The 20,412-nt window shown below is 45.6% G+C and overlaps 3 protein-coding genes and 1 long non-coding RNA gene across 5 annotated transcripts in view; 2 read left to right on the top strand and 2 right to left on the bottom strand.

Annotated features, from left to right (window-relative positions):
• LOC134035265 (melanoma receptor tyrosine-protein kinase-like) overlaps positions 1 to 2,745 on the top strand; it is a 95,021-nt gene extending 92,276 nt beyond the window's left edge. Inside the window, exons 26-27 of the mRNA XM_062480225.1 lie at positions 1,543 to 1,636; positions 1,744 to 2,745. Of these exons, the coding sequence (XP_062336209.1) occupies positions 1,543 to 1,636; positions 1,744 to 2,093 (444 nt within the window). The 3' untranslated portion in view covers positions 2,094 to 2,745. The remainder of the gene's footprint in view (positions 1 to 1,542; positions 1,637 to 1,743) is intronic.
• Positions 2,746 to 2,898: 153 nt separating this feature from the next.
• Positions 2,899 to 9,668, bottom strand: rmc1 (regulator of MON1-CCZ1). Of its 2 annotated transcripts, none has more exons than XM_062480250.1 (19): positions 9,476 to 9,668; positions 9,097 to 9,173; positions 8,911 to 8,995; positions 8,656 to 8,712; positions 8,444 to 8,530; positions 8,189 to 8,329; positions 7,923 to 8,026; positions 7,732 to 7,821; positions 7,442 to 7,656; positions 7,317 to 7,361; positions 7,114 to 7,167; positions 6,388 to 6,516; positions 6,158 to 6,264; positions 5,948 to 6,067; positions 5,117 to 5,194; positions 4,684 to 4,788; positions 4,426 to 4,494; positions 4,114 to 4,339; positions 2,899 to 3,897 (listed from the first exon to the last, which is right to left on the bottom strand). In XM_062480250.1, the coding sequence occupies exons 1-19, from the start codon at positions 9,572 to 9,574 to the stop codon at positions 3,839 to 3,841; spliced, it is 1,947 nt and encodes a 648-aa protein (XP_062336234.1). In that variant the 5' UTR covers positions 9,575 to 9,668; the 3' UTR covers positions 2,899 to 3,838. The 2 variants fall into 2 exon arrangements, with proteins under 2 accessions (XP_062336234.1, XP_062336235.1); XM_062480251.1 differs by having other exon boundaries at positions 9,547 to 9,616.
• Positions 9,669 to 9,975: 307 nt separating this feature from the next.
• On the bottom strand, positions 9,976 to 16,427 carry riok3 (RIO kinase 3 (yeast)). Its single transcript, XM_062479567.1, has 13 exons — positions 15,991 to 16,427; positions 15,051 to 15,166; positions 14,808 to 14,950; positions 14,608 to 14,715; positions 14,355 to 14,464; positions 13,317 to 13,460; positions 13,103 to 13,230; positions 11,797 to 11,979; positions 11,536 to 11,695; positions 11,376 to 11,456; positions 11,139 to 11,228; positions 10,912 to 11,019; positions 9,976 to 10,829 (listed from the first exon to the last, which is right to left on the bottom strand). Exons 1-13 carry the CDS (start codon positions 16,024 to 16,026, stop codon positions 10,719 to 10,721), a joined length of 1,518 nt encoding a protein of 505 aa, XP_062335551.1. The 5' UTR covers positions 16,027 to 16,427; the 3' UTR covers positions 9,976 to 10,718.
• A 457-nt stretch (positions 16,428 to 16,884) lies between these two features.
• On the top strand, positions 16,885 to 17,371 carry LOC134035395 (uncharacterized). Its single transcript, XR_009932357.1, has 3 exons — positions 16,885 to 16,950; positions 17,044 to 17,066; positions 17,152 to 17,371. It is a non-coding gene; the product is annotated as an uncharacterized LOC134035395 (long non-coding RNA).
• The last annotated feature ends 3,041 nt before the right edge of the window (positions 17,372 to 20,412 follow it).

Genomic DNA, 20,412 nt, shown 5'->3' with positions numbered 1-20,412 from the left:
AGGTCCAGTAAAGGGTCTGTGATGGATTTAAGGTGTGCCAGCACCAGGCGCTCGAAAGACTTCATTACCACAGAGGTCAGGGCGACGGGTCTGTAGTCATTATGTCCTGTTGGCCTTGGCTTTTTGGGCACAGGAATGATGGTGGAGGACTTGAGACAGGCTGGCACTTGGCATGTCTCAAGGGAGGTGTTAAAGATGTAGGTAAACACCAGAGAACGCTGGTCAGCGCAGTGCTTGAGGGTGGCTGTAGAGACAGAGTCCGGCCCAGCTGCTTTTTGGGGATTCTGCCTCTTGAAAAGTCTGTTAACTTCACCCTCCTGAATGGAGAGAGTCGTCACTGTAGAGGGGGGGGAGGTGGGAGGCGTCCTGGGTGGGAAGGGGTAGTTCAGGACTGTCCAATTGTCTTTCAAATCTGAACTCATTCAGGTCGTTGGCCAGGCGGGAGTCGTTAGTGGAGTGGGGGGCTCTGGGCTTGAAGTTGGTAATCTGCCTGAGCCCTCTCCAGACAGAAGCAGAGTCGTTTGCAGAGAATTGGTGTTTAGTCTCTCCGAGTACAGTCGTTTAGCCTCCCTCACCGCCTTTCTAAACCTGTTCTTTGACTCCTTGAAACTGTCTCTGTCCCCACTCCTAAACGCGGCCTCTTTCTCTGACCTCAACCTTCTGAGTTTAGCTGTAAACCAGGGTTTGTCGTTGTTGTAGCTCACCTGGTGCGTATTGGTATACAGCAGTCCTCACAGAAGCTGATGTATGATGTCACAGCCTCTGTGAGCTCATCCTGACTATTGGTAGCAGTCGTGAACATGTCCCAGTCAGTGCAGTCCAAGCACGCCCGCAGATCCTCCATAGCTTCACTGGTCCACTGTTTCGATGTCCTCACAGCAGGCTTACAGCGCTTTAGCTTCTGCCTGTATGTAGGAATCAGGTGGACCATGGCGTGGTCAGAGTGACCCAGTGCTGCTCGGGGGACCGCATGGTATGCTTTGCTGATTGTGGAGTAGCAGTGATCCAAGGTGTTTCCTTCTCTGGTAGGGCATTTGATGAATTGTCTGTATTTGGGGAGTTCTTGAGTGAGATTGCCTTTGTGAAAGTCACCTAGCACAATAACCAAGGAATCCGGATTTTCATGCTCCACTCTCAGTATCTGGGATAAGTTCACTCAGCCATGTCTCCGTGAAGCACAAAACGGAAGATGAATGAAAGTCTCTGTTTTTCCACACCAGTAGCTGAAGTTCATCCAGTTTGTTGCTCAGTGAACGCACGTTCATACATATACCTCACATTTACATTTAGTCATTTAGCAGACGCTCTTATCCAGATTACAAATTACAGTAAGTACAGGGACATTCCCTGAGGCAAGTAGGGTGAAGTGCCTTGCCCAAGGACACAACATCATTTTTCATGGCCGGAAATCAAACCGGCAACCTTCTGATTATTGGCCGATTCCCTAACCGCTCAGCCATTTGACCCCCCTCACACTCACACATCATACATATACCTCATATACACACACAATTACTAACTCAGTTGTTGTTACCTCTGCAGAACGGCCATCCAATCAGAGAGGGCAGCATTGTCCTGCGTTACATCACTGACCCCACCCATAACACCCTCGAAAAAGACTGCTCCATCTTACCAGGTAACAGACAAACTCACAAACACATACTGCATTTCTTTCAGACATGTCAGCCTTGTGCACTTTGGCTGACCAAACACTGTCTCACCTCATGTCCCTCCTCCCTCCAGAGTACATGAACCAGATGGGAGGCTCCTCCAGGCTGTCAGAAGTGATGAACCCCAACTATGAGCAGTCAGAGCCAGCATGGGCTCGGTCCTGTGGGCCATCCCCTCTGGAGGAGCGGTGCCAGGAGAAGCTATGGGACCGTCTGGGGGGGTTAGCAGGAGCACCAGAGTATCTCAACACTGCCCGCAGCTCCCTCCCCGTCGCCATCGCTGAAAGCATGGACAACCTGGACTACCAAGAGGACTTCCTGTCCACTGCCTCACCCACAGGAAGTGGAAGTCTATGCCTGCCGGCAGCAGAGAACATGGAGTACCTAGGTCTGAGTGCGGTTCTGCATGCCCCCGTACACTAAGGGTCTCCCACGGGCTGCGGCAGAGGCAAGACTGAGGACAGCTGTCAGTGTGGGAGGTGGAAACCAAAACAAACTAGAGCCAGGACACAATGATTAGAAACTCTCAGATTTCCTTCACCAACACTCAAATTTAGAGATTCCACATCACCATAATGAGCCAAAGCAGAGACATCAAGGTTCTGGTACACTCTAACACTAATCAGGATTGTTGATGTTCAGTGTTTGTTGAGCCAAGAATGACTATGCAGGGAATGTTCATGTAAAAATGTTTATTTGTTGTTGCCAAAAATGTGAATGAAGAGATGAGACACTGAAACGCAGGGGCAGAGGATAGAACCCCCACACACTCTTCTTCTAGTGTTACTTGTTCTACTGTTGATACTTGCCCTTTTTCTATTGCATGATGTGTACCAAACACCACAGTGGACCCTTCCAAAAAATTAATAATCGTATGTGAGAACTGGACAAGGGTTCTGAATGTGTTGAACAAGCATGTAGGTGTTTGCATTAACTTACTTTTTGCACAGCAATGTCAATCAGAGGTATGTCTGCTGTAGTTTTAAACTGTAATACTATAAGTGGAAACTTCACTGGAGCACAGTAATAAGTAAAATATAGCCATTCCATGGCTTGCAGAATTGTCCATAAGCGATACTGTGAGTACTGACACTTAATCATGAGAGGTTTTTATTGTGGTTGACTCCCTTTTGGAGTGTGTGCTCCATGGAACCGGTCAGGCCACAGCTAGTAGTAGTAGTTAGGAAGCTCACTTGATACTACCACGTTCACAAACACAGATGCAGTCTTCTTATGTGACTGCAGCATTACACCATGCCCTAACTGGATGCAAGCGTACGACTGTCGCGCAGAACCGGACGCTCTCTGTCCACATTGAATCCGTCAAATTCACTTCTGTTACGTCATGCACACTAACCACGTTACTCTGACTTCATATGCTACAGAGCTTTCAACGTGAGCAAAAAAATAGAAACAGGGCGTCTGACAAAGTTCAGCCAAAACGTTGCGCTGCGTCCCGTCGCTCACGTCCCGTCGCTTGCATCCAGGTAGGACACGGTGTTAGAGGACACAAATACACTGATGTCACAATAGGACTCCAGGTCTCTCCTTCAACACAAGTTTATCCACGTAACACCTGTGCACTTCTTAAATTAGATGAAAACCTTCTGCTGTGATGCTAAATGTGATAAAAGGCTGTAAAATAAAGCCACACCTTAGATATGGACATGTACATGGACATCCACCAGCTTTATTCATAATTACTTATTACCTACATCATCCACACTTTCTTTTAGAGGTTTACAGGACAGTTCTGCTTTTAAGTCCATAGAAATGTGTTTCTCATTCAGTCTCACCATTGCAAGCGTGCACACACACAAATTGTTTTCTCATACTAATTCATACATTTGATCAAGTTGACCAATATGGCAACAAAAGTAATTGGGTTTCCACATATTTACACATGGGCTGGTTACAGTCACACCAGTAATATTATTAGACTTAAAATTGTTCATACATTGTTTGGAAAATTATGTACAGTACCTTAAGTTAATATTAGTGAAAATTGTTCTTCATATACTTTACAGAGTAGGGTTCCTACAGTGATGATGTCACAGTGATGTCATTATGAGACGGTCCTACTGACAGGGTCAGAGTGGGCGTGACTAAGCCTGTTCATCTGACATTATGTGTTGGTACATGTGATGCATGTCAGGCGGTGGCTGGCTTCATGCCTGCTCTCCAAACATCTGCTTGAAGAAGCTGACATGTTCCTCACAGTGTTCCCCTATGGACCAATCACAACACAGATCAAGGTGAGTCAGACAATTTAAAGTTGGGGCTGTGTAGCTGGGTCTGACCAGGGTTAAAGTTGGGGCTGTGTAGTTGGGTCTGACCAAGGTTAAAGTTGAAGCTGTGTAGCTGGGTCTGACCAGGGTTAAAGTTTGGGCTGTGCAGCTAGGTCTGACCAGGGTTAAAGTGGGGGCTGATATTTGGGTCTGACCTGGGTTAAAGTTGGGGCTGCCGCGCAGGCGAAGATTCCTCTGTTCGAAGAACCTGAAGATGGTGTAGAAGAGCATGCTGTCATCCGTGTGCCGCGCCGCATCCAGAAACTTCCTGGCAGAGATGTTGTCATGGCCACCAACGCTTCGGATGAACCTCAGCGCACCCAGAACCTGCTGCTTGGAGAGCAGAACCTCCACTATCTCATCGTTAGCTGTCGACAGACGCTGGACGGACACACACACACACACATTTAGCTATATGTTAAAGTCAATTAATCTAAAATATGTGCGTTGTGATGTGTGTATGCTACCTTCAGCATGTCCAGAGACAGCTGGTGAGCGGGGGGGTAGGTGCTCTCCAGTGACAGCAGCAGACAGGCCTGGGGAGTGGGACATGATTCACTTCACTGCTGTTACTGACCAACGGTACGCTCCTCTAGTCTCCATCTGTTTTGGTACTCATTCAGAGGAGCTGGAATCTCACTTAGAGCAGGTTGACTGAATCAGATTCACTGTAGTTGAATATGGCTGAGGTGTAGCTGAGAGGGATTCAGATGACAGGGCCTCACCAGGGGTTTGGAGTCGCTGAGGACGTGGTACTGCAGCAGCTGGTGCAGCATGTAGAGCAGGTTGTGCTGGACCAGCGTCTTGATCACCAGCTCATACAGGTAGTGCTGCTCAGAACAGGGGGAGGAGAGAAGGAGACAGATGGGTAAAATAGGGACGCAGGGGGGAGAAGGAGAGGGAGAGAGGAATAAATGAGGGGAGAAGGAGACAAAGGGGTAAATGAAGGGAGAAGGGGGGAGAAGGACAGGGAGGTAAATGAAGGGAGAAGGGGGGAGAAGGAGAGGGAGAGAGGTGTAAATGAAGGGAGCAGGGGGAGAAGGAGAGGGAGACAGGTAAATAAAGGGAGTAAAGGGGAGAAGCAGAGGGAGAAATGAGTCATTCAAAGTCCAGTAGAAGATGTAAATGATGAACAGATGTGTTGCCTGCCATGCTCACCTGTACAGTGATGTGGAAGTGGTTGAGCGAGCGGATGTACTCCATCAGCACTGCGATGATGAACTTATGACACACTCCCTGTGGAAACACAAGGGGCAGTGTGTGGAGTCTGCCAGCCTTGTGTGTGTGTGTGGTGTGGAGGGTGTATATGGTGTGGGGTGGTGTTTTGGTGTGTGTGTATGGTGTGTGTGGTGGTTAGGGATGCAACAATTCAACAAGCCCACGGTTCAGTTTGTATTGCGGTTTATGGGTCACGGTTTCAGTTTCGGTTCGTTATTGTTTAGCACATTAGTCTGACTCTTTTCTCGTTCCGGCAAGGGATATGTTTGGGTGATGCCGGCGTAGATGCCCCATCATGTTAGATGTATTACCGTTAGCATACTTTACACGCGTCAAGCAATGCTTACAGACTGTCTCTTTTTTATCGACGACCTTCTCTCCATCGCTATTGTAGTCAACACTAAATCCAAAATGTTGCCACACAGGTGAGTTAAAAGACAATGGTACATCCTCAAACGGTAACCTTTTGCATCCACATGCCATCTCCATTCCCCACACATTATTATCTTGCCTAGCTTCGTATGATTTGCCTCTCTCCAGTTCCTTCCAGTACATGACTCGTCATTGATATACTGACAGTTCATTGGACAGGTACTCTCCGGGAAAGGGTATGGGAAAGGACAGAGGGTGTTAGGTTCGGTTTTCCCGTAGATCCGAAAAACCGTGGCTTACATGTAAAAACCGGGCCGTGGTTTGTGTGTTGAACAATTTTTGCGGTTCGGTTTTGCACCCCTAGTGGTGGTGTGTATGTATGATGTGTGTTCCAGTCACCTTTCTCTCGGTAAAGGAGGAGAGGACATGGGTGTACATGTCTGATTGGTCGATGACTGCCTGGGTCCGAACTGGCCGTTTGTGAGCAGCACTACCTCGACTAGGGCCGGACTCCATTGCCTAGACAAACAACAACAACAGCAGCAGCAGCGTTAGCTAGTAGGTGCACTATGTTAGCTACGGTAGCATAGGTAAATAGATAGGACTCACCACAGTATAGGACTGCTCTGCTTCCAGATACTCTTTGTAAACTTGGTTGAGTTTATCGAACACTGTGGCCACCACTTGTACACTGCCCTTATCTCCCCCCACAAGCACTGAGGGACAGACAGAAGGAACGTTAAAGCTGACCCGCTAAACCTGACAGACCGATAAATACGCAGTCTGAGACCAGACAGACAAGTCTGTAGTCTGAGAGCAGACAGAAAAAAGGTACGTACTCTGAGAGCAGACAGACAGGATGACCATCTTGCAGTCTCGGCGTCGGAGCAGGAAGTCCATGAGTTTGCCCTTGTCCTGAAGGAGGTTGACTGCTGGGGGCAGCTTCACCTGTATGTACCACAGGTAGCCTGGGTAGGGGTGACGACAGACATACTATTAAAAAGGTTTGATAAAAGGTATTAACGTTTTTGACGGTTCTGAAATACCTACCTACCAAATACAATTCTATTTTGCAGGTGGTGGAGTAGGAATGAGAAAAATGTTAATGGATTTTGGAGAATGTTGTCATTGAATGCATATTGTGTAACAGCAATGACAAATTATTTAAAGTTTAGTCCACATACACTTCTGTTTTGCTGACTGTGTGAAGAGTTTTGAAAATGTGGCTTCAGTTTTGACCAATGCATCAAAGCAATCAAAAAAACTGTAAAGGTTATTTATTGAACTGTTGAAGGTCAGATATGAGATATTAAAAGTTAGATATGAGGTATTTAAGGTTAGATATGAGGTATTAATGGTTAGATATGAGTTATTAAAAGGTTAGATATGAGGTATTCAAGGTTAGATATGAGGTACTCAATGCTAGATATGAGATATTAAAAGGTCAGATATGAAGTATTCAAGGTTAGATATGAGGTATTTAAGGTTAGATATGAGGTATTAAAAAGGTTAGATATGAGGTATTCAAAGTTAGAGACTGGTTGCAGCAGCACAGGTGGTCTGACCTTCACTGGCACTGATGATGATGTCAGGCTGGAACACACTCCAGGAGGAGGAGTCTACAGGCCAGTGGTAAAGGTTCAAATGGCACAATGCTCACTAGCTAGAACAGAACATTTTACCAGAGGTTCTAAGAACCAAACAGAACTCTCACCAGGGGTTTTAAAACAGTATGTTGACATGGAGTCAAGATGCCACTAAAGGATACAGAGTTCACATGGCACAGGAGGCTGGGTGGGCACAGCAGCAGGCCCTGGAGGGGTAGGATGAAAAATACAATGTATTATGATAGAACCTTGAGTCGTGGCCTGCAGGCCCAGGTGTGTATGCTACCTGTGAGGGGGATTCTGTAGGGGTGGATGGACCGGGCTGGCAGGACAGGCTGGTGGACGCTGGGAGGACAGTCAGCCTCCCTCATCTTTATGTCGAAAACACTGGAGGTCTGGGAGCTCTGGTGATGAACCACCACTAGGTTGTCAACCACGTTGAGGGCAAACTTCCCCGTGGTGTTCAGCTTCAGCACGTTGGTCTTCTTACAGGAACCCTCCCTGCAGCCCACAGAACACAGAGGTCTGTATGTGTGCGTACGTGTGTGTGACTGGGACTTGTTTGAGCATATTTACCTTGGTAGGTGGTAGAGAACAACCTCAGCACTGGGGCTGTTTGCTGTTCTGGAGTGGTGCTTCAAGTACATCACATACAGCTGGCCATAACTGGACAGATGAGAGACGAGCAAGAGAGATTCAAGGAAAGTGAGTTGCATCAAACAACACATGCACCTATACACCTCCCCAACCCACAAACAAACACACACATGGTTGCCACGGCGATGTCCCTCTCTGACAGGCTCAGCTTGGCTGGCTTGGGCACCACCGGCAGTTCAATCTCAAACTTGTTCATCTTAGACATGGTTCCACTCTGGAGGACAGGTAAACAAGTCAGGTAAACAAGTCAGGTAAATAAGCCAGGTAAACAAGTCAGGTAAACAAGCCAAGTAAACAAGCCAGGTAAACAAGCCAGGTAAACAAGCCAGGTAACCGAATCAGAGCTGCTGAGGCTGTCCTGGTGTGTGTGCCGTACCTTGAAGGCGAAGGGCTGCAGGACGTTTCCCTGCACGGTGGTGGACAGCAGCAGCACAGCCGTCTCAGGACAGTAGATGTACCAGTTCACATTGATGCTCTGACTCTTCAGCAGCTTCACACTGCGCTTGTCTGGGAACACCTTTCAGGGGCGAGAATAACAGGTAAAAGATGACGGAGAGACAAAGAGAGAGAGACCGAGAGAGAGAGACAGAGAGAGAGAGAGAGAGAGAGACAGTTGGAACAGACAACTCACCTGGTAGAACTCTATCCCCTGGTCTGTGATGAAGACGATCTCGTTCCAGTTGGTCCAGCAGAAGCCCAGCACACTGGCGTTCTTAGTCTGGGCAGGACGAGAAGATCAAAGATGCTCTGTAACACATGCTAGCTATGTTAGATATGTGGATGGACACAGACATGCTAGCTGTGTTAGCGGTAAGGATGGAACCCATCGAGAAGCCTGCCTACCTTGCATTCCTGAGAAAACTCCAGATGGGGGAAATCTGGAACAAAATTAATAAAATCCTGCGGAAACACACGTGGTGTGATCAGATTAGGAGATGATACAAACCAGAGCTAAAATGAATCTTCTCTGAGTTGTTTACCATTGTAGTAAGTAACACAAGTATACACAAGGTTACACACTAAGGACGTGAGCTGGATAGAGCCATCAGTAGAGTGTGCAGCTGTTATGTGCAGTTATTAAAGGCAGATTTTACTCACCACAGATTTAGGTGTTCTTTGGACTGCAAGGATCTTATTCCCAATAGAAAACTTGATGCATTTCACCTCCCCTTTGTCGTCCATTCTGAAAAACAATAATGAGTAATCACTCAGAATTCTTAGACACAATAATTAGTAAGCCTTAACACTCTTCGTCTGCTATCATGTGTTAAGGTGAATTGGTACCTGAACGCTGCAGAGCTCTTATCATCTGGTCCTTTGACCACCACTCCTGTAGCCCCGCCTGACCGGACTGCAAACACCTAGAACAAAAACAAAACACAAACAATACAAGGAACATTTAAAAAATATGTAAACAAGGCATGAGCCTTTCCTCAATGATCAAAGTCAGACGACGAGGTGACCTGTCTGAAGCGCAGGTGATTTCTTTAAAGCGAATAGATGCTCTCTACCAACAACTCTACTGCAGTCCAACATAAACCGAATGTACACAAAACAGCACATCTGTTTGCTAGCGTTCTTGTCTCAGACTGAGGTCTTGCTACTTAGAGCTCCATTGCTGGATAACTTCAGCTGTCAGTAGGAATGGAAAACCGCTTGTTACCTGTTTATTAGCTTCGTCAAAGAACACATTATTGACGCTGGAGGCATTTTCAAATTGGACTGGGTTCTCACATAGTTCTAGGTAATGTCCCTCGCTCATAGTGAAGGCTGGATACGGCTGGAGGATTGAAGACTTCTAGACTTTGGAAAACAATTTCTGGACAGGCTACTTCCGGAACACAATCACGTGACAGTAGGCTTAAAAACCAGGGTTGCCAGGTTTGTACCTCCACCCTACAGCGTAAGGATTCGTTTTATAAGACTGCGTTCATTTAGTTCATTGATGGGACAAAACATGTAAATCTACAGATAAATGATCTTATATGTGTTGATGTGACATTTGTAAAATGAATGTTCAGGCATGTAATTTACAACGCCCACACTGACTGTATGAGACAGTTACACTGAGACAATAACACCTTAAAAATACTGTCCTGTATCTTTATCCAAGTGTTGATACATTTTCAAAGTTCAGAAAGGCAGCACTGAAACCCAACAGAATCTGATGCTTAAAGTTTATTGTTGTTTTAAAAAGTCAAGACAGCAAATAAAGTTAGATAAATTACACAAGTGTGATAGCAGTGAGTCATTCCAAACAATACAAACCAAAACATTCATTTCCACCCAATTGTATTAATCATCATGCTGTTGCAGTTACAACGAGCAGCAAACACCACACCCTTCAATAAGCCCCGCTTCTCATACAGAACCAGTCTCCATGTAGAACACCCTGCCTTCACTAACAAGCTCAGCCCTAGGTAACACTGGGAGAACGTTGGTGTTGTGAGAATGCATCAAACTCACTCCTGTTCCTATCCTCGTGCTACCACTGAGCTCTGTACCAACCAGAGATCGGTTTCTAATCACGTCATAAATGATGGTTTATTGAATCACTCATATGAAAAGCAGATTAATATAGTTGCCTTCCTAATCCATAATTCAGTCACTCCCCACTAGTGTTCTCCACACAGCCATGAGTGAAGATGGATAAAAGGATGGATGGAGGTTTCTTAGAGGTGCAGAAGAGAGTTAGGGTCAGGTTTCCAAAGAGGAGTATCCCCTCCATCAGGGATGGTTCAGATCGGATAACCTTTTAACCTCGACCTCCCACTCTCCCCTCCTGATGTAGCGAGACCCCAGGATTGGCTTGCCGCCAGCTCCTCCAGCCTCTGCTCCCTCCAGTCAGCAGTTCCCCTCAGGGTACATGAAGAAGCCGCCGTCATGGTGAAGAAGGGGAGCGTTCGCTAGTCATCTTCCTGGGGCAGGAGAGGGGGGTCTGCCTCCTCGCTGGGGGAGAAGCTCTTCTTGCCCCTCCTCTGGACGTGGTCCTCATTCCTCTTCTCCAGAGCCTCGATCTGAGCAGACAGACAGCGTTTTAGAGACACCCTGAGCATGGAGCGCATGGCTGGCTCACAGCTACCTGTCTCTCCTACATACCTGGGCCAGGAAGTCAGCCTCGTTGTCCCCGGTGATGTTCAGCCCGGTCACGGCATTGAACAGCTCATACACGTTCATGGCCTCGCAGACCCCACCCTTCTGGAAGAACTGGGGAGCAGAGACAAAACAAACACACCCCGGGATGACACTAGCAGCTGGACTGCTGGGCTAGCGGAGAATGTGGAGAACCGTCTACTGTGTGATCTCTGTGTGTGTGTGTGTCGTACCGTAGCCACGTTCCTGCAGTCCCTGAAGAGGAACTCCAGACCATGAGGATGGGTGGGCTCGATGGACTGACTCACGTCTATCAGCCACACCTGAAACACAGAAACACCACTATAGTCAGGACACTAGAGATCTCTCACACACACTGCTTCAGTCAGGACAGTAGATATCTCTCACACACACACACACACACACACACACACACACACAGAGTAATTTCCATCCAGAGTAGAACTCACCTTGCCATCGTGCCACAGCATGTTGTATTCACTGAGGTCAGCATGGACCAGGTTACACTGCTGGTACAACTGCTGCATCATCTGGGGACACACAACCAGCACTGTACACAAGACTGTTCAAAGGGAGGCTCGAGTGAGTGTGAGGGGTGAGGCCACTCACATGCAGGACCTGGAGGTAGGCCCTGGCCAGGTCGTCGGGGCCCAGATGGGCCTCCTTCAGCTTGGGGGCAGGGACATGGTCCTTCCCTATAAAGGACATCACCAGGATGTGCTTCTTCAGCACCACCACATCAGGACACGGGATCTCTGCTTTCTTCATTCTGTGGAGGGCAAGGGATAGATGAAGAGGAGAAGGATAGAGGAGGAAGAAGATAAAAGAGAGGAGGGGGAGGATAGATGAGGAGGTCTGTCAACCAGTCACCTAGCCAGGTTGTGCATCTCCTTCTCTGCCCAGAGACGGATAATCTTGCGAGGGTTGAGCTTGCTGAAGCGGTCCTTAAAGCGGTAGTCATCCTTGATATACTTGTCTCTGTTCCTGAACTCATTCAGTGTCGTCTTAAACACCTTCAACACACACTCCGATGGGACGGGGCTGTCTTCCAGACTGTGTGTGATAGAGACAGAGAGAAAGAGACAGAGAGAAATTTTCAATATGAGGATCAAAAATCACATTAGTAATTTTTGAATATTTTCTGGGCAAAGTTTGCAGCGAGCCTTGTACCTGGAGCTGGGTACCGCTTGTAACCAACAGCGGAAATCGCTGTGATCTAGCCATGTCTCGTTGAAAGTACTTTCCCATTTTCCACACGTAGCCGAACTTTAACAAACTCTGTGGAAGCGCAGACGTATTTCGCGGGCAGGTATTGCATTTATAACAGGATTTGTAGTTTTATCACCGTGTACATACCAACACCAATATCCCCCAGAAAGAACTACAACACACCGAACCAACGTTCTGAGGGCAGCGTTCTGCTGGTTTCGTTTGTAGAGCTCCGCTTTGTAGGCTGCGACTCAATACTTTTTTGCTACTTTGTCATAACTTTCTGCGGCCAGCGGTTCTGGAAATGAACGAGGGTAAAACCTTTTTTAGACCTGACTAAATGAAATTTAAGACCTCGGATGAAAATCTGGCCGTTTTTAAGACGTTTTAAGGCCTTAAATTTAAAGTTCTGAATTTTAGACTTTTAAGACTTTTTAAGACCCCGCGGGAACCCTGTATATAAGAAACCAAATATGGTCACATTTGCAGTTTGTCGTATTACCAGACTTGGTAGCCACCTGTTTGTTTACTACACAATTTGCATCATTGCTCTGCTTTGTCGGATTTCAAAAAGCCAAACCACTCCCAAATAACTGAAGACGAACCCTTTTTATCAATAATTTCTTCATTGGAAGTTGCTCCCTAGCCATGGCTATCGCTGCCACTGTTTTCGGCAATAACACTCATTTTCTGCGGTTAACATTAGCTACTCCACTCTAGGTGCTCAGTATATTTTAGTGAGCGTAGGCCACCATTTCTCCGCAACTTCCTGCTGCATCACAGAAATTAAATGGACTGCTGTTCCTAATTATTCTCTATCGACATTATCGATATTATTGAAAATGAATTAATGTTACGATATCTTTATTGAGGGAAGTCATTACTTCGATATTTTTTTTTAATCGATTTATCGCCCAGCCCTAAGTCAAAGTCCCTCTCTCCATCCATCCATCCCTTCCTCTCTCACCTCCCTCCATCAGCGTGGAACACCACAGACTCCTTCCCAGTGCTTATGCAGCCATTGATGTTCTCCAGCAGGCCAGCGTTCACCATCTTGTACATCAGCAGACGAGTCCTGGGGTCCACCGCTTGCTCCTGGGGGGAGGGGGCATTCCAGAGCCTCAGCACACTGGGTGTACATGTGTGTTTATATCTATTTGTGTATATGTATGTGTACATACGGCGGTGGAGTGTTCCTTCTTCTCGTGCAGGCGTGCGCTGCGTCTCTGCTCGCTGTAGCAGTGCTGCTTCAGGGCATTGTACACCTGGTTGGACAGCTTCAGATCCATGCCCAGACCATCCCCCACATGAACCTCTGGAGCAAACTGAAACACACACACACAGGGCAGGAGGAACATTAGAGATGACCAGGAGGAACATACAGGACAGTGACAGAGTAATGCAGTGTTTCCTCTATGTTGCCACGGTTAAATTTCTGCCACCACAGTATCAGAAATAGGGCTGTACAAAAGGCCGTCTATCAGCAGTGATTTTTAGAGTGCATGTCGGAGAATAGCACGGACACGCGCTTCACATAGGGAGCGGGCACGCGCGCCACTGTGCATCCTTGAGAGCGTATAATTTATGTTGTCAGTTCATTTAAGCCTGTTATTGTAATTAGTCTATAATTCTTGCAAATTCCAATTAAGTTAACTGGTGATTTTCGTTGTTTGTATGCTTCACCTGCTAGCTCAATGGAACATGGCTGTTGATTCGATAGCAATAGCTGAACGCCCTTGCTCACTTTTGTATTTTAGATGCATTATTATGCTGAAGTAGTTACACTGCATTAAGATAATGTAATTAATAGTGGGTTTATTGTTATTATTTGCTACAGAATGCTTGGCCTATATGTCAAGATCAAATTAAGCAGACAGTGTACACATGCTTCAGAGTGGCCTACCTTAATCGATAGGCTAGGCTACTGACCATTTTCAATAAGTTGTTACGTCAATTATTAATTGGCAGCATTTATGCCATTTAGAACATACTTTATGAGTGGAAGGGGTGTCTTTAAGTAGCCTAACCTTATTGCTTTAGGGGAAATAGCATGAAAATATGTGCAATATTACATTAGCTATTAGACAGTAGACTATTACATTAACCTGCTCCGAAATATAGTGAACTTCGTTTCGGCTGAGGGGGGTGGGTTGTTGTTCGGACAGACCTGCCCCCACTGCAAAAAAAATCCTAAAGGAAACACTGTAAGGGAGGCTCACGTTGTCCATGCGAGATGTGTTCTTCCTGCCACACAGCACCTCGTCATGCTTGGTGGTGATGTTCTTCCCCTTCCCACTGAAGCCCTTCTTCGGAGCGCTCTGGGGCTTGTCTGGGAGAGAAGTAACACCTTAGTGTGTGTGTATGACGGTGTGCGCGCGCGTGTGTGTGTGTGTGAGAGAGAGACAGACAGAGAGGGAGAGATAGTGAGAGAGGGGGAGCGAGAGAAACAGAAAGAGAGAGACAGTAGTTCACCAGCTTTGTAGGGGTCGTGGCGGGTGTCCTGCCAGTCCACCTCATCTTCTGAGCTGTCGCTGTCTTCGTAGGGATGCACCTTACGGTAGTTCTCAAATGAAATGGACACTGTACCCACACACACACAAACACACACAGAGGATCACACAGAGCCGCAGGGTTAACCCAGCCCATCCCAGCAAGCTAAGCTCCCCACTCACCCTTGCTCTCCCCGTTGAACTTCTTCTCTTCTATGCGAAGTTGGGTGTCAAACTCCCTGTCAAACTGCATCTGCAGCATTTGAGCAAGCATCAGGTCACTGTCTGTGTCCAGGTGGTCGGCTGGGTGCAGGACCTCATCGGCCCTGGGGAGGGGAGGTGCCTAGGTGAGACCACTGAGGAGATATCCAACCTGGTTCATGGACAGGAACTGTATGTGTGCGTATTTGCAATGGGATCACTTACTCAGGGAACCCTGGAATGTCACTGTTCTCATCTTCTAGTTGCATAGCCAGCTGCTCACTCATAACATCAGTCAATAAGCATGCAGAAACCACGGAGGGGGCAGGTCCCCATGGGCTCTTGGGACCAATCACATCACACCATTAAGATTCATGAAAAAGACCTACACAATATAGGTTAATGTGAGACAATAAAGGGTCATATTCGTTGATAAGCATGTTAAGAGGGGGGGTCAGATGGCTGAGCGGTTAGGGAATCGGGCTAATAATCTGAAGGTTGCCAGTTCGATTCCCGGCCGTGTCAAATGACGTTGTGTCCTTGGGCAAGGCACTTCACCCTACTTGCCTAGGGGGGAATGTCCCTGTACTTACTGTAAGTCGCTCTGGATAAGAGCGTCTGCTAAATGACTAAATGTAAGAGGAAGGCATCGCCTATGTACCAGATTTTTATAATTTAACCAAGCCTACCCTGAACTACTTAATCTTACCATCCTTACATTTAACGAACAGGGTGGTACTGGACTCCAGTGCCCAGTGACGCCACGGAGACGACCTAATGTTCCGCCTCAGACAAGTCCAGACATGTTCCCAATGAACTTGTCTTGCGCTTTATTGCTGTATACGGATAGCAAGTTGGTAGCTAACGTGACTACAGTAGCTAGCTAATTTGTTAACTGTGTGGGGCTTGTTAGCTACACCGTAGACTGTTGAGAATAACTTAGAATAACTCAGATCTGGCTTGCTAACCAGCTAAATACAATCTATCATGCTATGGTGAACTAGCCAGCCGACGACAGCCGTGTCCCAAAAAAGCTAAGCCTTTTATGGCTTCTGACCAATGAGTGTCTGTTTCACACACAACCTTCCAGGTTTTTATAGCTAGTAGCCAACTTAGTCTATAATATACTGTACAGTACGACATGAAAACAAACAGCTCTACTCACCTTTGGTCCTTGTGCAGTTACGCTTGTCTGATCCATGATTCGAGGTTCAGCCTGTGTATCTTCCAGTATTGTAATTAATATTATAACCGAGAAAACGTCAAGGTTTGCTTGCTAGAGAATTTAGCAAAGTTGCACGGTAATGCCTCGTCCAACAGTAACAATTTTCTACGGAGGTTTTGGCTATGAGCCACCAATAGCAAATTGTTGAGGTAACGTTAGTTCTAGTTTTACATGTGGTTAGACTACCGTTTGTACAGAACAGAACGTCGTTTTAGTTAAGTAGATTTATGTCTCTTGTATGTAATGTATTCGGGTATGGGCCATTGCGCCCGAAATAAACAATAAATAAATACAATGATCAAGGTAGCGTAAGTAAATTCGGCGGCCCGTCGTCTTCAAGAGAAATAGGAAATGACAGTTGCTTCCTTCGCATTTTGGAAGATTGCAACAACCAACGTTTATGAGGTGCATCACCGCCACCTACTGTTGGGGGATGTGAAGCGGGTGGCCTACACTTTCCCAAAATAAACGAGCAACCCCTCATTGTGTGTGAGTATCAGAATACTATATACAGTATGTATCACATTCCACAATCTCTGGACCAACTTGTCAAATGAGAGGATAAACAACTTTTCCTTCAAACATGTTTTGTTTCATTGCAGGAGGAACTCCAGCCTGCTCTGAAGTCCTTACAGGCGAAGCTGGAGGTCGTTAATGCAGTTAAACAAACCTGTGATCAAACAGCAAAACACATTAAGGTAAATATGTTGGGTGATAATATATCACTGTTTAGACATTGAAAACTCTGGTCACCTCAACCCCTTTATGAACCTCCATGTCTCCAGATCCAGACCCAGCACACAGAGGCAGATAAGGGGGGTCAGATGGCTGAGCACACTTTCAGACACAATCAGAGCCATAGAGGAGGAGCTGAGAGCTAAAGACATCTCATTCCTGCAGGTCAGGACTGATCTCTCCAAATTCATATGGAATGGCTAGCTGGGTGCTGGGTGTGTTTTTGAGTGTCTAACTTCATCTTCTGTATCTCCACAGAACTACAAGGACACAGTGAAAAGGTAACTGACTTGCCTCCTGTCTCTCTCTTCACTGTGGTTGTGAACCCAACCCCACTACAGCTCTGACACAAGAATGTTCTTCCAGAGCCCAGTCCACTCTGCCGGATCCACAGCTGGTCTCAGGAGCGCTGATAGACGTGGCCAAACACCTGGGCAACCTGACCTTCAGAGTCTGGGAGAAGATTCAGGACATTGTCACATACAGCGAGTATTAGATCATGTAGTAATACTCAATATAGTACTTACAGTATTCTGCATTACTGATCATGATCTGTCTTATCATGATAACTGTCCATAGACCATTCTTGACACTACAGAGTAGGCCTACATACTGTACATGACCATTACATGACCATTATTACGTTATCAAATGAACTGCTCTATCTCACACCAATATCAGGCTGATATGTTAAATACAACATGATACATACATGTAGAAAACCCCTGACATCCACATACATGATATGTTATCATTACCTTACACCCCCACCCGTCACCTACGGTCTTCTTCAGACAACCGCCTGGTGGTCCCACCGCTCAAGACCGCCCGGTCCCAACACAAGCTCTTCTCCTGTCTGGCCCCCCAGTGGTGGAATCAACTCCCCACCTCCATCAGAGACACTGACTGTCTCTCCACCTTCAAGAAAAGGCTCAAGACGCACTTGTTCCGGGAGTACAACGGTACTTAGGAATGGTTCGCTTGACCCGATGTTAGTTTCCTCAAGGATCACAATGACTCTTGCTCAGAGACTTGTTGCTCTTGTGGTTAGTGGTAACTGATTTAAATTTTTTGTACTCGCTGTGATATATTGTTTTTATTATTGTTGCTTGTTTTTTCCACAGGTACACTTGCACTTATAGCAGTTCATGTTGTTTAATTGTAACTTGTTTAACTACATGCTCTTATGGTTCTTCCCTTTGGCACTTACTTTGGTTGTTCACAATGTGTGCTTCATGTTTTGTCTACTCGCAATGTTATGTGGCTATCTTGTTGTTATGATCAGTGACCTATGCACTTTGTAAAGCTCTCTCTTGGAAGTCGCTTTGGATAAAAGTGTCTGCTAAATGAATAAATGTAAATGTAAAATGTAAATAAAACTTAAAACCAAATTACAATTAAACTCCAAATAAAAATACATTTTGTTATTTTCTCTTTCTCATTTTTAACCAAATTACATCTAATACCTTTATCAAAACTCTAAAAACCACTAGATTTTCCTATTTTGACTTAAAATGTTATCCCATATACCCTCAAAGTATATTCATAGTTTCTTCTTCAAAACATCAGTGTTTAAACCAATCACCTCTTCACATCCACAAAACGTTCTCTTGTTTCATTTCATAACCTTCCATGATCCTCTCTAAACCAATCTTTTATGTAACTTTCTAATCACTTCCTCATAATTTTTCACATACATTTCCTCAAACCATTCTTTGACCAACACAGCTGGTTAGCGTTTACCGTCTATTCACTTAATTTTGCTCTAGTATAACTCTTCCAATTGTATTAGAACCAATTTATAAACCAGGGGTATACCCTCTGGGATAACCTTTGTAAGATCTCAACGTAACGGGACTCTTTTAGCCCCCACCTTTCTCCATCTCTCCTCTGGATTTCTGTAACTTCTTGGTCAAAGAAAAAAAAACACACCACACTCCTCTCTATTTTTATTCAACACAATTTGACTCCACACAAATATGACTCGTTCAGGGACTGTAACCCTCTTGTACCGGAGAGGACAAAGAAGAAAAGACACACCACACTCCTCTCTATTTTTAGTCAACACAATCTGACTCCACACAAATATTACTTGTTTAGAGACTCTAACTATTTTGAGGACACTTAACCTCAGGGAATTTAACAATTTTGAGGACACTTAACCTCAGGGACTTTAACAATTTTGAGTACACTTAACCTCTTTGAGGACACTTAACCTCAGGGAATTTAACTATTTTGAGGACACTTAACCTCAGGGACTTTAACAGTTTTGAGGACACTTAACCTCAGGGACTGTAACCCTTTTGAGGACACTTAACCTCTTTGAGGACACTTAACCTCAGGGAATTTAACTATTTTGAATCATAAAAACGGTTGATTTCCCACTACTGTTGATTTGACTAGGTACGATGAAACATAGTAATCGTCTAAATTTGGTTCTCAGTTCCGAATAGCAGTACTTTGAATTAACAGGTGTCTGCTTACCTTTTTTTAATGTTGAGGCGCCTCTGACGATTACGTCTGCCTCCTCGTACCGGTGTATGGGTCTCTCTCCCGATCCGTCGGTCGGGCCGGAACCCTCTGGACTCCCTCTTTTCAGCGTCGGGGTCACCAGTTGAAGGACTAAAATTCTTTGTGTCTATTCCAATATGTAATGATGGTATTCAATGACACAAATCTGTGTTCTAGAAAGAGTGGTGTGGAGTCGCAGAGGTCTGATAATATCAGCTTTAATGCAGCAGTTGGAAATCAACAAGTACAGAGCTCTGGGGTTGTCTAAGTTTCCCTACCCGCCACAGAGTTTGGGTTGGTTCACGAAGTCCAACTGGCTATCTTTCCCTGCCCCAGCATATAATATACAGTGTAATTAAAACACAAAGATGAAAAAAGGGTTGAGCTTGTTCTCTCTTGCATTAGGGAGTTGTTCTTGCCTACACGTCCCACCTGCTCGGGTGCCATCTCCACCCGGTTTCAAGGTTGTTTCTGAAAATGAAGAGATAGAGACACAAAGAACAGCCTGCTTCCCACACCCAGTGTGAGACCCAATGTTTAAGCCTGAGCACACTTCTAAGTTCATAAAACAGAACTTTAATAAGCACAATGCATAACTTTACTAAGCACAATATATTCTTTACTGTCCCGACTAAGATTTTCTTTGGTCGACCAAGACTCGACTAAAACGTCTGAACATCGACTAATCGAAATAAAAAAATAAATAAAAAACGTACAAACATTTTCCCGATCTGACTCAATGGCTGCTGGACATTGCAGATTCAGCAGCTAATAGCCTAATAATAAGACTCGTATCACCAGTCCTGTTGTAACCGAATGCCGATGGTATTTAATATCTCTTACAATGTACTACAAATTAAAAATATTGTTTGTTTAACATGCAAATCATCAGAGCGCGCTTATCACTGCCTGAACTTGCAGCATGTGAACTTACGTAGAAGCTGCAGTGGGGAACGGTGCAACAGAGAAAGATTTTGTTGTCTTGGCCGGAGAAGATAATGTCATTCGATTTGGATGTGATTCTTATAATAGGCATATTCATTTTTCAACCCAGCGCGTTAGCATGAGCAAAGTAGGGCTAAGCCAATTTACGTTTTTCAGGTGGTAGGCTACATC

This window comes from Osmerus eperlanus, chromosome 15 (assembly GCF_963692335.1).
Source record: "Osmerus eperlanus chromosome 15, fOsmEpe2.1, whole genome shotgun sequence".
NCBI classification, from domain to species: Eukaryota; Metazoa; Chordata; class Actinopteri; order Osmeriformes; family Osmeridae; genus Osmerus; species Osmerus eperlanus.
This window is presented reverse-complemented; position numbering and strand designations above follow the sequence as displayed.